At 35.8% G+C, this 15,805-nt stretch overlaps 1 protein-coding gene across 2 annotated transcripts in view; it reads left to right on the forward strand.

Moving 5' to 3' along the window:
• The first annotated feature begins 2,145 nt into the window (after nucleotides 1–2,145).
• LOC137708566 (BEACH domain-containing protein B-like) overlaps nucleotides 2,146–15,805 on the forward strand; it is a 32,612-nt gene continuing 18,952 nt past the window's right edge. Inside the window, exons 1-16 of one of the 2 annotated variants that reach the window (XM_068447678.1) lie at nucleotides 2,146–2,294; nucleotides 2,839–3,063; nucleotides 5,345–5,408; nucleotides 6,032–6,266; nucleotides 7,111–7,287; nucleotides 7,726–8,049; nucleotides 9,238–9,460; nucleotides 10,120–10,188; nucleotides 10,612–11,073; nucleotides 11,210–11,534; nucleotides 12,162–12,617; nucleotides 12,725–12,883; nucleotides 12,972–13,121; nucleotides 14,155–14,310; nucleotides 14,501–14,542; nucleotides 14,639–14,983. In XM_068447678.1, coding sequence (XP_068303779.1) covers nucleotides 2,942–3,063; nucleotides 5,345–5,408; nucleotides 6,032–6,266; nucleotides 7,111–7,287; nucleotides 7,726–8,049; nucleotides 9,238–9,460; nucleotides 10,120–10,188; nucleotides 10,612–11,073; nucleotides 11,210–11,534; nucleotides 12,162–12,617; nucleotides 12,725–12,883; nucleotides 12,972–13,121; nucleotides 14,155–14,310; nucleotides 14,501–14,542; nucleotides 14,639–14,983 — 3,309 coding nt within the window. In that variant the 5' untranslated portion in view covers nucleotides 2,146–2,294; nucleotides 2,839–2,941. Of the gene's footprint in view, nucleotides 2,295–2,838; nucleotides 3,064–5,344; nucleotides 5,409–6,031; nucleotides 6,267–7,110; nucleotides 7,288–7,725; nucleotides 8,055–9,237; nucleotides 9,461–10,119; nucleotides 10,189–10,611; nucleotides 11,074–11,209; nucleotides 11,535–12,161; nucleotides 12,618–12,724; nucleotides 12,884–12,971; nucleotides 13,122–14,154; nucleotides 14,311–14,500; nucleotides 14,543–14,638; nucleotides 14,984–15,805 lie in introns of those variants that run through there. The other variant, XM_068447686.1, reaches the window with a different exon arrangement.

Here is a 15,805-nt window from a genome sequence, read left to right on the forward strand (position 1 = left end):
GCCCTCCATCTCCCTTTTTCTCACTTTTTTTTCATTTTTCAGTTTTTCTTCTTCTTATTAAGAAACTGACAACAACCTACTTTAATTACCAAATTCTTTACAAGCTCTATATATGTATGTATGTATATGTACATTTGGGGTTTCACAGTCTGCGTGTCATGTAGGTTTTGTAATTTTTAGGGTCAACATGTGCATAATTAAAAATTAGTCAGTCAGACAAAGCACGCGTGATTAAAAAAACCCTCACTCGCGCACGTTAGCACTTATGGAGAGGCTAGTGTGTCATAATACATATGGATAATAAGGGTGTATTTGATGACATTTTATAAAATGATTTTTTAAGAATGTTTTGTAAAACAAAAACGATAAATATAATTTTGCATTTTTATGACTTGAGAATGCATATGGTAGTTTAATTTGAGAACAATTTTTTAGAATAAAAACATTGAAAATGCGTCTGATACCAATGCCTAAATTAAAAAAAAAAAAAAATTTTAAAATTTGTGATTGGTAGTGATTGCGGAGGTGGTGGTAGAGATGGCGGGTGTGACGAGAGGTAGTGATAATGTTAGTACTGGTGATAATAGAGGTGTCAATAGTGGTGGTAAATAGGTGGTGACAATAACGAGGTAAGCGACAATGGTGAAGGGAGTAGTGGTGGCAAAGGTGGCGATTACGATGGTGACAGAGGATGGTTGTGTTAACAATTGTTGGGAGAGATGCTTTTTGTGAAAATGGTGGTTGAGATATGGTATGAATGATGGTGGTGGAGAAGGTGGAGGTGGTGGTGTCTATGGTGAGGGTAATGGGGTGGAGAATGTGGTGATGGTGGTGGGAAGTGGTGGTGTTGGTCGCAGTGGTGATGGCCCCAACAATTAGACGGTGGAGGTGGTGATGGACATGGTGGTTGTGATTGTGGCCATAGTGGTGGTGAAGGCGGTGACAATGGTGATGATAGTGGTGGCATACATGATGCTATTCTTTTTATATTAAAACTCAGAGTTTGTTTATATCGTATCTCTTTTATTTTCTATTATTTTGAAAACTGTCTTAAAAAGCGAATGTGGCTACAATATGAGAGATTTTTTAGTGTGCGAGAAACACGGTCTGGTATACCAAGTGTAATAATACAATTGGTTGGAAACTTGACAAAAAAATTTACTAATTGTATTATGACACTTATGTACCAGGTGTTTTAGGCACACTGAATTTTTTTCCCTACAATATTCACATGTATTTAATACAACCACTATCTCAACTGTCAAATAGTGATTGTGATAATGACTAAACAAATACCAGCTAATGACTAACAAATACCAGCTAATGGACCAAACCCCCACTAATAACTAAGATTGCTTGGGCTTGGATAATCTATCAAATGATAATTTTTTTGTCGGAAAAAAAAGAAAAGAAAAACCTTTCGGCTATAGTTGCCAATGAGGTCCTTTGTTTTAGGCACTGGGCTTTGATTCGTCGCCATTCTTTAAGTGGAGTTGTGCTTTGTTCATTGCAAGTGTTGAGTTTGAGGCAATGCAGAAGAAGTTTAATCCGGATGTGATCTTGAAGAAGAAGAATGTCACCGTTGCAAAGGTACATTTTGTTGATTGAAAGAGGATAAGCGCTATCCATTAAGTAAAGGAGTTATTCGGGCGGTTGGTGGCCCCTCGTAATGAGGTAGGAGGATATTAAATAGATATATTCACATAAATTATATCTGAACATCAAATGAAAATTGTATTAAATACATTTAAGTATTGTAATATCTCTTAGAAAAACAAAGTAAACATCGATTTGATGTTTCACATAACTTAAACTAAATATTATTTTCTGTGTTTTTATTTTTTGAATTCTTTTTGCTAAAATTTTTTAAATTTATTTTCACAAAACAGTTTGACCTATAATTTCCCCCAGTTTTGTATGCTCAAAACGAACAACCCCTAAAATTCCCAATGGGTATAGCCTAGGTTTCACCGAAGAGAAACGACGACGTCTCAATGGTAGTAAAAATGAAAAACCCGGTAAATCTGTTACCTTTACCGCATTTTGGACTGTCAGATAAAAATCACATCATCCGCTTTGATCACCAGCGGGGCAATCTTGAAATTTAACGAGTCTTTGGGGGTTTATACTTTCCTTCTTTCTTCCTTCTTTTGCTTTCCGCATACGCATTTTCTGTCGTTGATTCTACACCGACGCCATTGAAGGAGAGAAAGAGCTCCCAAGAATTTCAGGCTTCAGATCTCCAATCGCAAACCCTATCCTAACCGTTCTTTTGGCGCCCGCGGTCCGATCAGGTTCTCATCATTTCCTATCTGTAATTCATGAAATTGATCAAAGGATTCAAACATGGAGTTCGAGTGTTCATCGTTGATCAATTATTTCTATTATTTTGTTAATTTTTTTTCCTCAGAGTTAGCATTTAGTTTTGTCAGATATTTCAATTTTTTGCTAAATAATGTGGTTTTTATTGTGTATTAGCAGCTTATTTGATGTAAATTTATGCTTTTTGTGTATGGGAGTGTTAGTTTATTCATGTGATTACTTGTCGGAAACTCGGATAGTGTTTTGTTTTTGGTTTGCCAAGAAGTTGAGGGAAAGGAATGGGAAAATGAGCTGGAGGTTTTAGAAGATTTTATTGAATATGTACTATAGGAAGTTTAACAGACTAAGTCAACTCTAACCAGTGTATTTATTGTGTAAAAATTAACTGAGGTAACCAAATTTCTAGTCCTTTTCGACTGGTTTCCGAAATTCGTGGATTAGGCAGTAATTTAGTATGATTCTGAGTGTATGAGAATTTTTTTTTAACTTAGTGGTGTTTTATGTAACATGTAATAGAAGGAGAGCACATTGAGGGTGATGGGCTGGAATCACCATTTGCATCCTGACTATCCGATTAGGAAGTGTTGACTTAATATTAAAAACCTGGCTGTGGGGAAGCATGAATATTGTCAAGGGTGTTGCTGACCTTATTCGAAGGACTTCTGGTGGCCACGATGGAGATTCTTCTTCAGGGACCCAAGCTCAGAAGTTCTCTCCTCCTGGCTCGAAGATCCGCTTTAGGTACTTATGATTCACTGTTACACTACTTGTTGTTTTACTCTGGCATGTTAGTTATTGTAAATTGTGATTTTGTGTTTACTTATTTGGGGATGCTATATTAGATTGAGTACGGTAAAGTTAAACTATTTTAATGAAAGGACTGGTTTGTTTGATTATCATTGCATAAATTCAGGTATATATGGAATGATCTTAGTTAATTTTAGCTAGTTCAGTGTCTGGATCTTTAGAAGAAGAAGACTAAAATGGTTGAAGTATTTTATTCTCCTCTCTCCAAAAAAAATTGAACCTAAAGCTAGCCTCGAGGCATTTAGGGATGTTTCGTTTTTATAATTTAATCAGATGGGGGAGCAGCTCTAGGTACTTTTAAGAGTTTTATATTACGATGTCATTGATGAAATTTGGGTCTGCTTTTATGAGAGTTGTATCAGAATGTTGGTGGATTTCTTGTTCACCGAGTGTGTCATCGTGTTTTATGATTTTTATCGGCAAAATTTTGTTTCCCATAAAAAAGTATCCTCTACGCCTTCACTCAGTTGGTAAAGGGGGCAAACCTGAGATAGGCATTAGGTATGTGTCACGGTATTGTAAAAATTATAGAGTCCATGTGAGGGCTAAAGTTGGAAATTGAACATTTGAAGAAATATGATTATCACACTAATATACGGAGAGTGAATTTTTTAGAGCTTTTGGTGGGTGGAAAGAACTAGGGAGGATTATTTGTGGGAGAGAGTCCAATTTTCGGCTACTCCATGGGCTCTCCAGAATTTAGGGCGCTTTCTTTTCTGTAATACTGTCTGATTGAAGAGCTGTAGTGTTTTAGTGTCACATCCCAGCTCGACTCCGCCGTAGCACGAGGGAGGGGAGCATGTACATATAAGGCACATCACCCCCTCTCCGTTGGTCGATGTGGAATCTTACATTTAGAGTATTGTTGTAGTAGTCTGTTATTTTTGTGTGGTGTTTTGATGGCTTTTTTAAATTCTTTAGTGAGTTCTTGTCAGGTTTGGGCCATTGAACACCTTGTACTCTTTCCTTTCCTCAATGAAAGGTTTTTTCTTATTAAATAAATCTGTTAGGAAGAGGAGATTAATAGTAGAAAGCCTTCAATAGGATTTTACTGCCTTCTGGTGTTCCTTGGCACCTCCTTTTTCATAGTAATGCATGACGCAAAGGCCATGTATAGAGTCATAGGACAAGTTGTCCTCTGGCATATCAAACCTAACTAGCAGTATCTACAATCATTTCATTATCAAATATACAGATATATATATATATATATATATATATTTATATATATTTCAAGAGATATATCTCCAGATTTTTGGGCAGGGAAACTATGCACAGCAACATAGGATCTAAACAATTATCAATGCATAAGAAAAGGAACAGAAACCCTTAAAAATGTATTTTCAAGAACTTTGGAACAATATTCTTTCTAGAATACAAGAATCCCAGTTGGACTCTGTAGTCTTTGCACAATCCTGATGACTCAATTCCACAAGGATAATGCTCAAGAGGGAATCTCCACTGCCATTTCCCAACAACACACTATTTTGTTTCACCAAATTCTCTAAAGCCAAACCCATGACGATCCTTTGGTTTATGCATTGAACACATCTAACCAAACGGTCAGTTTCCCCTCTCCATTCCTCTCCCAAAAGTTATCTGTTGATTTTTCCAAAGTTTAAGCTACTTTATTCCACAATGGACATAAGTGGGAATGCTATTCAAGATTCAAGAGTCACTAAGCGAATCAGGGAAAGTGCCCCCTCCACATGAAGACATTCTCTACTCCACCCATCTAATTTTATCCTCACTGTGTCAACACAGGGGTCCATGAAGATAAAGCATACAGACTGCCCCTAGAGAAAGTCCCAAATAACTCAAAGGCCACTCTCCTGGTCCTGACCAACAACCCAAATACTAGCCATGGATGCTAATATCTCTATATTAGTACCTACCAACACACTTTTAGACATGTTAGTTTCAGCCCCAACTTTAAGGCCAGATATATGTGTAAATCCTTGTAAGCTTATGCAGTTCAACCATAGTGACATTACATAGTGTGGGCAATTGTTGTAACTGCAAACGGGAGAATGCAAGATTTGTTATATTATGATGCCTAATTTGGTTAGCCTTTTGCTGTCCTTTTATTCCATTTTCTTCTGCTGTTAGTAATTTCTTTTGTTACACTATCTACGTGGGTATATGCAGAATTTTAAGAGAATTTATTAACCATTTTAGGATGGATAGTTTGATGACTTGGCCCTTTATTTTGCAGTGAAGTTGGAGATGAGGCAGTCCTAAACATACTTTGGGATAGATATGAAAAAGCTGTCGATAAGGTATGCTTGGAAGTTTATCAATTTGTCAAATTCTTTCTACGAAGATTCTTCAATGTTCTTCACAAAGGCTACTTGTAAATTATTATTATTATTTTTTCTGATGTAATAAAATGAACTGTGCCAAAAACAAGATTGTGTGTTGAGATTTGAGAATTACATTTTGTTGAGCTATTTATAAACTTTTCCTCATGCACTATGTTCAAGATTGGCAAGGGATTTTCTGTCTTGCCAAAAATAAAAGAGGGACTTACTGGTCCTTAGGGGAGCTATTCTCATTTTCTTGTCCAGCTATGTATAGTTTCTCTAACAATGATAATACATAATTTACATGCTTAGAAAAAAAGAGGTATAACCTAACCTTCATGAAATTTGATAGCCTTCAAGAAATTTAATTAACAGGAATTGAGAATAGATACTGTGGAATTGTTTTATGTATTGTTACACAACAGGGTTCTTTTTTTTTTTTTTTTTTTCTTTTTTTTGTTTTTTGGAAAACTGTTACACAACAGGTTAGGAATAATACAATAATAGCAGAGAATGACAATAATAGCTTTCCTTGTTCCTTGTGAGCTATAGTTGTAGTATGCTTTAACTTTGTGATTATTTGTTCACTCAATATATAGGTGGAAAAGAGGAGGCTGTTTCATGTTTTTCTTAAGCAGTTTCTGGCTGTATGCAAGAATTGGCAACCAGTAAATACAGGCCAAATGTCAGAGGCTGCTTCAACTACTGTTCAGTCTACAGAATATTCATCACATTCAGATGCTGTAGTTATTGGCTGCTTTGCTGGACATCCTGCAGAAGTCATTTTAGTGTTGACTGAAGAGATTACACATGTATCTTCTATGGTTGCCGAGTGTAAGTTGAAATTCATGTTTGCTTTTTAGCAATTGGCAATTTACTTTGGTGTTCGGTTTAAATTTTTTTGCAAAACATAATTTCTTTATTTTTATGGGATATCTTTGGCAGTATGATTGATACCACTACAAAGTCCAATTGAAAATGTTAGCAGCTGGATATTGGAAATTTTATTATTTAATTTAATTTATATATTTTACCTTGTACATAAAGATAAACATTCTCTACTTGAGTTGAGTAAGAATGGGAATTGGCTTTATAGCTTCCAATCTTCTTTCCAGCCAAAATGCAGGCAGTTAGTTATTGTGTTTCTATGTTATTTTATTATTGTCATTGTGTGAGTTTGAGTTTAGGTAGGATCTTGCAGTTAATCAACTGCCAGGCATACTCAGTAACTTACAGAAATTGATCTAAAGGAAGGATCTTTACTTTTGGTTTTTTTTTTTTAAATAATAAGAAAAAGAAGTAAATCATTGTTTTGTAGTATATGTTATAACGAAGTTGATTTTACTTGTGCTAATCAGCATGGTAGGAGTGCATGAGTAAATGATAAGTCTTTTGGGACAAATTTGTAACTGCACATTATTCATTGGACTTCATCATTGCCATCTAAATTGTATCTTGTTCTTCCTCTCGTCTCTTTTGGAAGACGTTTGGTAAACTCTTTTCAGGATTGTGGTCATGGTGTAATACATTGATATTTTAGCTCTTGATATTTGGTTAATTATTTCCTTATGGCCCCTTTGTTCCTCCCCGTATTATTTAGTTATGGTCTTTGTTCTTTCAATTTGGGTTTTCTTACATTTAATTTATGGTTACTTTGTTTCTCCCATGGTTAATCCAGTAAACAACAGTACAGTGCGATCGTCAGCAGATTTCTCTGGCCATTCCGCAGCCTTAAATATCATTTCGGAAGGAATGCCACTCCTGGATGCTCTTATGATTGTTACTCGTTCATTGCATAATTGCAGAGTTTTTGGATACTACGGTGGGATTCAAAAGCTAACGGCATTAATGAAAGGTATTAGTAGTTTACTCTCCTAATGTAATATCTCTTTGTGATGACACATTCGGAACTGGTGTTCTTATAATTTGAATTGTTGCAATTGTTAACTTATTTAAAACCTAAACGCCCCCCAATTGATTGAAGATTTTTGTTGCTGATAAAAATATATGTTCTTTTAATTGTTTCAACCATTTGATTTATTTGATTTCAAACCCCAACACAACTAAATGATTGAAAATAACCGATTCAAATCACTTAAAGTTGGATTGGGTTTATAATTCGGTTTGCTTTTCTTTGGATTGTACAAATATTTTGTTTGGTTTTAATTTGTGTGATGCTGTAAAATATGTTATTAGGACCCTATCCACCAAATTTGTTGTTTTCTTTTTAAGTCTTAATTGATCTTATTCTTGCAAAACATTGCTAATTTTGCAAATGTTTTTGTGATTTCAGGGGCTGTTGTCCAGCTTAAAACAATAAGCGGTGCACTTTCAGCTGATGAAAAGTCGTCTAATTCTACTATGGAGAGGACTGGACTCTTGCAACAAATACTTGTATATGTGGTGTCAATAATATGTAGTTTCATTGATTTAAATTCAAATGTATATGAGAAAGGTCAGTTGTACAGTAATACTATAGGCTTTGTTTCAAGGGGTGGTGCATCTCCAGTTGACTCTTCTGGTAGTTCAAAGGTTCCTTCCAGTGAAATAAGGTTACGATGGCAGCAGAGGGCAGTTGTGTCGGTGATGGAAGCTGGTGGACTTAATTGGTTAGTAGGTAAGGTAGGCAATTTTGTTTTTACTTGTTCTCTTATCTTTTCTTTTGGATGACAATAGGGTGGAAATTTTTATTTGTAACTTATAGTACATCACATCTCGACTTGGTAATACACACTGAAAACTTGTGCTACACTCTTAGAAACAATATGGTACAGGCTGGAGTCTGGACATCTTCCATATGTGATTTAATTATTTTGTAAAAAAAATTTCATTACTCACTCTTCTTACGTCAACTTTTCCTAGAGAGAATTTAATCTTATCTTGATGACCTGTACCACTTGGTAAAAAATGTTTTTGTATGGTTATGATTTACATACGTCAAAAGTGCTAAATGCGTTCAGACTGCATGTGCATGTCCTTGCCATTTGTTGTAAAGATTTTGTTTTGTGTGCCTTGTTAATTTCCATGATGTATCTGTCCGTGCTTACAGTTGTAAATTTCTTAGATGCCCAATCACTTCTGTATTGCTAATCCACAGTTATACGGAAATAACAAAACTTATTATTTTGTCACAGTTCCATCACTTCCACAAGATTGTTTTCTCGTTTTCATCTGTGTATGTATGTTATACCTTGACTGTGTAGTTGGTCTTAGTTCCACTATTTTGGAGATATTATTTTCATTTTGTCATCTGTATAGGACACTTAGTGCTCTACATGCTTGTATCTCAAGTGTCTGTCTTTATTTTTTTTTGTGCTTGACTATCTCCGTGCAATCTATTTCATTTCTTTTCTGGCAGCCCCTTTTTTTCCTTTTTATGAAATTACCTTTCTCTTCTTTCTGTAGCTTGTTGAATTAAAAATTGTTCAAGTTAATTTAATATGCTTTTGGAAAATCTGATAATGTTGAGTCAAGCCCAAAAAAGGAAAAGAAATAATTTTTTTTTTCAATAGTTGTATGAATTCCTTTGTTGTCCTTAGCATGTGCTCTTGGTATTTACGTTTTCATAGGGTTCAGTGCACATAATGCATGAAGACATCCTACACTATCCCATGCCAGTCCCTGTTGCCTTGAGCTCCTGCTATTTTCTGCCCCCTACCCTTCATTTTTTGCTCTTGGATATATTTGAGTTCTATGAAGGCCCCAAATTCTTTTTGGTATCTGTATGGTATCCCTAGTGCCTTTTGTGAACCCTGTACTCTCTTTGCATCTACATTTTCATTGATGGAGATTGTTCTTGTCCCAGAGCTGCTGCGTGTAATCAAAAGGTTAAGCATGAAAGAACAGTGGACGGATACATCACTTTTGTATTTGTCTTTGAGAATTCTTCATTCGACATTAGCTCAGAATCCTCGTGGTCAAAATCATTTTAAGAGCATTGGAGGACTTGAAGTTCTGTTGGATGGTCTTGGAATACCATCAAGTAATGTGCTAATATTGAAAAGTTCTGCTTCTGCCGTTGAGAAAAGGTAATACCAACTCCTTGTGTATGACTTGCATCCTGAGGTTCATTTACCTTGTGCAATCATACATGCAAAATTTTCTTGAAATGCTAATGAATAGTGAGCAACATTTCATTTTATTTACGGCTTTCTTAAGTTTGCGTGGAATGTAGATTCAAAATTAAAATTTCTCTGAAAGGATTTCTGTATCTGTTTGATCTCCTTCAAGATAGATTATGCGGGTGAAGGTGAGCTTTTGTTTGTTTTGGGTCATTTTAAAACATATCTTTAGTTGGTGTCTGGGGTTAAGGGAATGTGGCTCTGCCAGATCAAGAGTATGTATTACTTTACTACTAGAATTTGCTTGAGATTAAATTTCTTATCTTTTTCTGGTAAAGTATTCGCTGAACAGCTTATCAACGTCATAAAGAAAAGGTCCTGTAAAGGGTGGTATCTGTGTATATGTTTTAGTTTTGTATTTTTAAGATGTAATTTAACCAGCAAAGTAAGTTTTTGCTGATTTGAAATTGATTTACTATGTTGTGAACTTCATAGCAATTTTTGTGACATGAGTCTGAGTGACTCAGAAAATTATGTGGATGGATATTTTCTGTTAGAAGGGAACTCTATGGCTCTTTGTGTTATACACTCCATTGCTCTGATATGTGCTCACTATTTTTTTGCAGATATGAGAACCCCTTGCTAAAAATTTTCCAGCTTCATGTTCTTTCTCTGGAAGTTCTCAAAGAGGCTGTGTATCCTTTATGTCCTTCGTTAGTTAACTTGTGAAATTTTGTACTTTTGTTTAATTAGGAATTTGATGTGGTGATTCTTTTTCTCCCAATAAATGAAGTTGTCTTACTGTGTACCATATGTTTTTATTGGATTTATGCTTATATCCATTGAATATCATGGAGACCTTCAATGCATATTTGTTGCATGGATGCATATATTGTTGAATTGAATGGGTACAATCATAAATCGAATAAACACTTAAGGGAAGTACTGTTCCTATTCGATCATTTTCTGTGCTACAAAGATCTGCTGTAGCTTTGCCTTTCATTATTCCTTCTTTTGTTTATCAAATAGTAGGCTTGACCATATACCGTTCTGCAAATTTGCAATTGTAACCTCATTAACTGCAAAGAATACTATTGATTCCCTTGACAAGTATGCAGCTTTGGGAATATCAGCAACTTGCAATTTCTTTGTGAAAACGGGAGGGTTCACAAATTTGCAAATAGCTTTTGTTTGCCTGCTTTCATGTTTCAAGAGTACAAACAGCAGACCAAGAATATGCCTGGTCAGCCTGATTTCCAAACGCCTATGATTGACTTCGGAAGTGAGAATAATGTGAAAAACCATATAGCAGAGGCTTCTGTTGCACTTCCTGCCAATGGTTCTTTCTCTCAACTTTGGAGTGATTATGCTGTTAAGCTGAGCAGAGTATTTTGTTCTTTTCTTCCTGCTTCAGAAGATTTCAAATCTCATGATCTCGAAGCATCGACTGGTCGAACTACTGTGGCAGTCTCTTCATTGTATGGTGAACTTTCAATCAAATGGATTATGAGGGTTCTTCATACTGTGTTCCCCTGCATTAAGGCCTGTTCAAATAAAAATGAACTGCCAAGCCACTTAAGGTGAATTTATTTAGGAAGTATTGTGCCAAGCCACTTCCAATTATTTATTAGGTGTTGTTACTTCTGTGTTAATGTACTGTTCAATTTCTCTCCCTTTCTTATGGATCTTACTCTTTGCCTTTTGCATTATCTGTAGGGTCTTTGTCAATACTCTGCAGCATTGTGTTTTAAATGCATTTAGGAATTTTCTTGTTTCATCTCCTGTGTCACTGAAAGTATTTCGGGAAGAGGGAATCTGGGAACTCATATTTTCTGAGAATTTTTTCTACTTTGGACCAGCGTCTGATGACCTTTCCGGAGAGTGTTGCACATATTATGAGTCCTCAAGGAACCTTGAACTGCCCTCTGCTTCTAGTGGCATCAACGGTCAAGCAAAAGTTTGTGGGATTGAAATTCTCCAAGTGGAAGTGATTTCATTTGTGGAGTTTGCTGCAACTTCTAGTGGAAGTGCTCATAACTTGGTTGGTTTTTCTCAGACATTTACTCTTCACCAAACTCACAATCTGTTGGTTTATGTATCTGGCTAGCTTTAACATTAAAGCATATTAGTACTGCTGATTTATTGTGCTTAATAAAATAACATATTGTTTAAAGGTATTAAGGAATATCTTCCTGTCTTGGTATTGCTGTTGTTAAGCTGTTAGGTGACAAACCTTAGGGACAATATAAGCCCTGATAAATACCTTTCCCAGAGTTTCAGCCTATGCATCTCTCTCTGCATGTCCTCAAACATGAAATATATGTGCAAGGGGAAAACAACTTGTCAATGTCCTCAGAGTAGTTGTAGTACTGGGCAGTGCTATGGGCTTCTGTATCTCCTATTTTTAGGAATATACCTCTGTCGACCATTTTGTTAGATTGGAAGGCTGCATTATCTTGATCAATCTTAGTTCTTTTATAAATGTAGCCTTATGTATTTTTGTTTTGTTTTGTTTTGTGTTGATGGTGGATTACATGTCCCCTTACAGCTCTTATTTTGAAATAAAATCTTGTACTTTGATAACAAAAAAATTGCAGTACTTCAAATCAACACCTGCTTCATAGTTTCTGCATCTTTCCTTACTTCTTGCCTCATTTCTGTATGGCAGCCTGAATTATCTGCTTTGTTAGATGCCCTTGAACACTCTGCTTGCAATCCTGAAGTTGCTAGTGTTCTTGCCAAGAGTCTGCGTCGCGTGTTACAGCTTTCAACTGAGAAAACTGTTGCTTCTTTTAAGGCAGTTAATGCATTTCCTCGTGTCCTTAAAGTTGCTTGCATTCAAGCCCAAGAGTCAAGAAGTTTTGGCAATATAAGCCCTTCTCTTGAAAAAAATATTGATGAAGTGGTGCCTAGTCATCAGGGATCCAAATCACATCAGACAATGCAAAGATGGCTTAAATGCATGGAGACATCCATGGAGCTCTATATGGAATTTTTCTCAACAGCAGAAGATGCTAGAAGTTTGGTTCTGCATAGCGCCGAATGTATTGGTTATTTATTTGATTTATTCTGGGAAGAAGGTTTCAGGGATAATGTGCTTAGGCATATATTTGAGCTGATGAAGGTATTCCTTTATATCTTGTGTTCATTTGATATGTATTTCTTGACTGTTAGTGTTTATAAGCTGATTAACTTTAATTCTATATTGAATTTTGATATATTACTTTTTAGACTGTACCATCATCTGAAGAGGATCAGAGAGCAAAATTACAGTTATTTTCTAAATACTTGGAAACGTTCACTCAAATAAAGGAACGAGAGAAAAGCTTTGCAGAACTGTCTATCAATTTACTTGTTGGAATGAGAGATTTGCTCAAGATTGATCCTGTGGTATAATCCAATGCCTTGATTTTGTTTTCATCTTCAGTAGTCATTTTGTTTGAAGTTCCAATATCTCATCAGTATTTATTTTACACAGTACTATCAGACTTTATTTCGTGATGGAGAGTGCTTTTTGCACGTTGTCTCTTTACTAAATGGTAACCTTGAGGAGCGTAGTGGAGAAAACTTGGTTCTGAATGTTCTTCAAACTCTTACCTGTCTGCTTGCAAGCAATGATACATCAAAGGTATTTCAATTTTTAAACCTAGATGGACATCTTTTCCATCTTTTTCTTGTATTTAGTGTTCCTTTTTTATTCTTAGAAAAAGTTTGTTTCCACAAAAGAAGGTAATCCTTTTTCTCTCATGGTTACTGTCTCTCTTTGTTTGGTCGTATAGAAGCTTGAATGCTTGATTTATGTCTTGTTGGTTCACAGAAGATGTTGAATTTAGTTTCATGATGTCATCCAGAAGCATTCACTGTGCATTGCATTTTTTATTTGACTTTGTGGATGTGGCAGTACCATGGAGAATAGAACATCAATTGAATATGCATTATGAGCACATAAACTTTTTTGAGTTCCTGCTGATCACAAAGAGAACAGCACTGAAAGAAGAATTACAAAACTACAGCATTCTAGTCCAATAAATAGCGTGAAAAGTCCAATCCGCCTTGGAGCCTACAAGGATGACCAAGAGCCTTGTCCCACAATCCCAACATCTTTAATAAGGAACCCTGTCTCTCTAACAGTTTCACACACACACACACACACACACACGGAGTCCAAGCCTCCTCGGAGCCTACAAGGATGACCAAGAATGCTGTCCCACACCCCCAACATCTTCAATAAGGAACCCTGTCTATCAAACATTGTCACACACACACACACACAGAGGTGTGGGCTGTAAAAATGGTGAGTGGCCTTTGAATTTTTGGGGTTCCTTTAGGGGAACATCATGATCCTTGAACTTCTGGGATCCTGCAGTGGTAAAAGGGATCATCAAATATGTTAATTAAAGAGAATTGTCTTGAATCTCAACTTTTGGCTAATTTCTACATTGTACATGTTGATTTTTATTAGATTTTCAACAAAAGATTTGTTACCCATTAAGAAAGAATTCTTTTTATACATTTGTCTTTCCTAGGTTGCTTGACTCTCAAATATGCAGCATTATTATGTAAGCATATGCATTTGATATTTGGGTACTACAATTTCCTTTTCTTGTTCATAATTCTAGGTTTCTAGTTACTAATGTTGACTGGGTGATATATTTTTGCAGGCTACATTTAGAGTTCTTGCAGGCAAGGGATACCAGACATTGCAAAGCTTACTGTTGGAGTTTTGTCAGTCACGCTCAAGTGAAGGACTTTTGAATGCTTTGCTTGATATGCTTGTCGATGGAAAGTTTGATATGAAATCAGGCCCTAAAATAAAGGTGTCTACCTAAAGCAAACCTTATCCAGAAAGTTTTTAATATCCCCTTTCAGGACTTTTCTTTTCCATAATGCCCACAGATTTATTTTTTGTTTATGAGTTTTATACTTGCACCAACTATGGCTATGGAATTAAATCCCTGTGTCCTGCTTCTTGTAATTATATCTTCTTTTTCACTTCTCTCCGTGCAGAATGAAGACGTGATTATACTTTATCTGCGTGTTTTGCGGGAGGTTGGTGATCATTTCTATTTTTGTTCTCTATCATGTCCAAATTTCCCAAAGTCTATATCTTTCTATATCATTGCTTTCTATTTTATGATTGGGCAGAGCAGTGACTCGTTGCAGCATAACGGGCTGGATGTGTTTCAACAACTACTGAGGGATTCCATTTCCAATCGGGCTTCCTGCGTCAGAGCAGGAATGCTTAATTTTCTTCTTGATTGGTTTTCACAAGAAGACAATGATAGTGTTATCTTGAAAATTGCCCAACTAATTCAGGTCGTTGGTGGACATAGCACATCTGGAAAAGACATTCGCAAAATCTTTGCCCTTCTCCGAAGTGAGAAAATTGGGAATCAGCAAAACTATTGCTCACTATTGTTGTCCAGTGTTTTGTCAATGCTAAATGAAAAGGGTCCTACTGCCTTCTTTGACTTCACTGGGAATGATTCTGTAAGTCCAACTCTGTCTTCGGAAGCTCCTTTGTTTTTCTTTGTTTTTTATTTTTTTTTTATTTTTTTATTTTTAAAATGTTGTTACAAGAAACAAGAAGTTTATTGAATGAAGTGGAAAACAAGATGGACAAGGAGTCCATCAAGAGCAACCACCTAAAATTATAACCAATACACAACCCAAAGGGAGTAGAATGAAAATGAGGTGGTACTTCCAAGTTCGGACTAGTAGTTCAGTTTGATCTTTTGAATTGTTTGAAAACTTGGGACCAATGCTAACATACTAATAAAATCCTGCTAAAAAATTCCAAGTAATTAAAAGTAGCCCTATTGCGCATATTCTTAAAAGTTAAGAGTAGGTTATAGGTCACCACCATCCCCATAATTTTGTCTAGTCTAATGTGTTCTCCTCTTCTTTTGGTTGGTATGTCAACTGAATACATATCATGGTTTGAAATAACAGTTTTTATTTCAAGTTTGAGGCTTTGTGGGGTTGTTTGGTGTTGGCAGTTTTTTGGAACATTTGGTTGGAGAGTAATAGAAGAATTTTTTAGGATTACAAGGGAGTGGGCGTAAATGAACTATGGGATATACCAGGCAGCTCTTTGGGCATCAGTTCCAAATGAATTCAGGGATGATTCTTATTCTTCTGTAATGATGGTTGTGTTAACAGCTGGAATATGAGTTTGGATTCAAGTTTTGATTTTTGTATATTAGTCCTATTTGAGAGGTCTGGTTTAGTACTTTAGGTTTAGTTGGTGGATTTCTTATCGACTTTTTGTAAATTCTACTGTTGTTAATGAGAGTTCTTTTGTTGACCGAA

This window comes from Pyrus communis, chromosome 1, assembly GCF_963583255.1.
Source record: "Pyrus communis chromosome 1, drPyrComm1.1, whole genome shotgun sequence".
NCBI lineage: Eukaryota > Viridiplantae > Streptophyta > Magnoliopsida > Rosales > Rosaceae > Pyrus > Pyrus communis.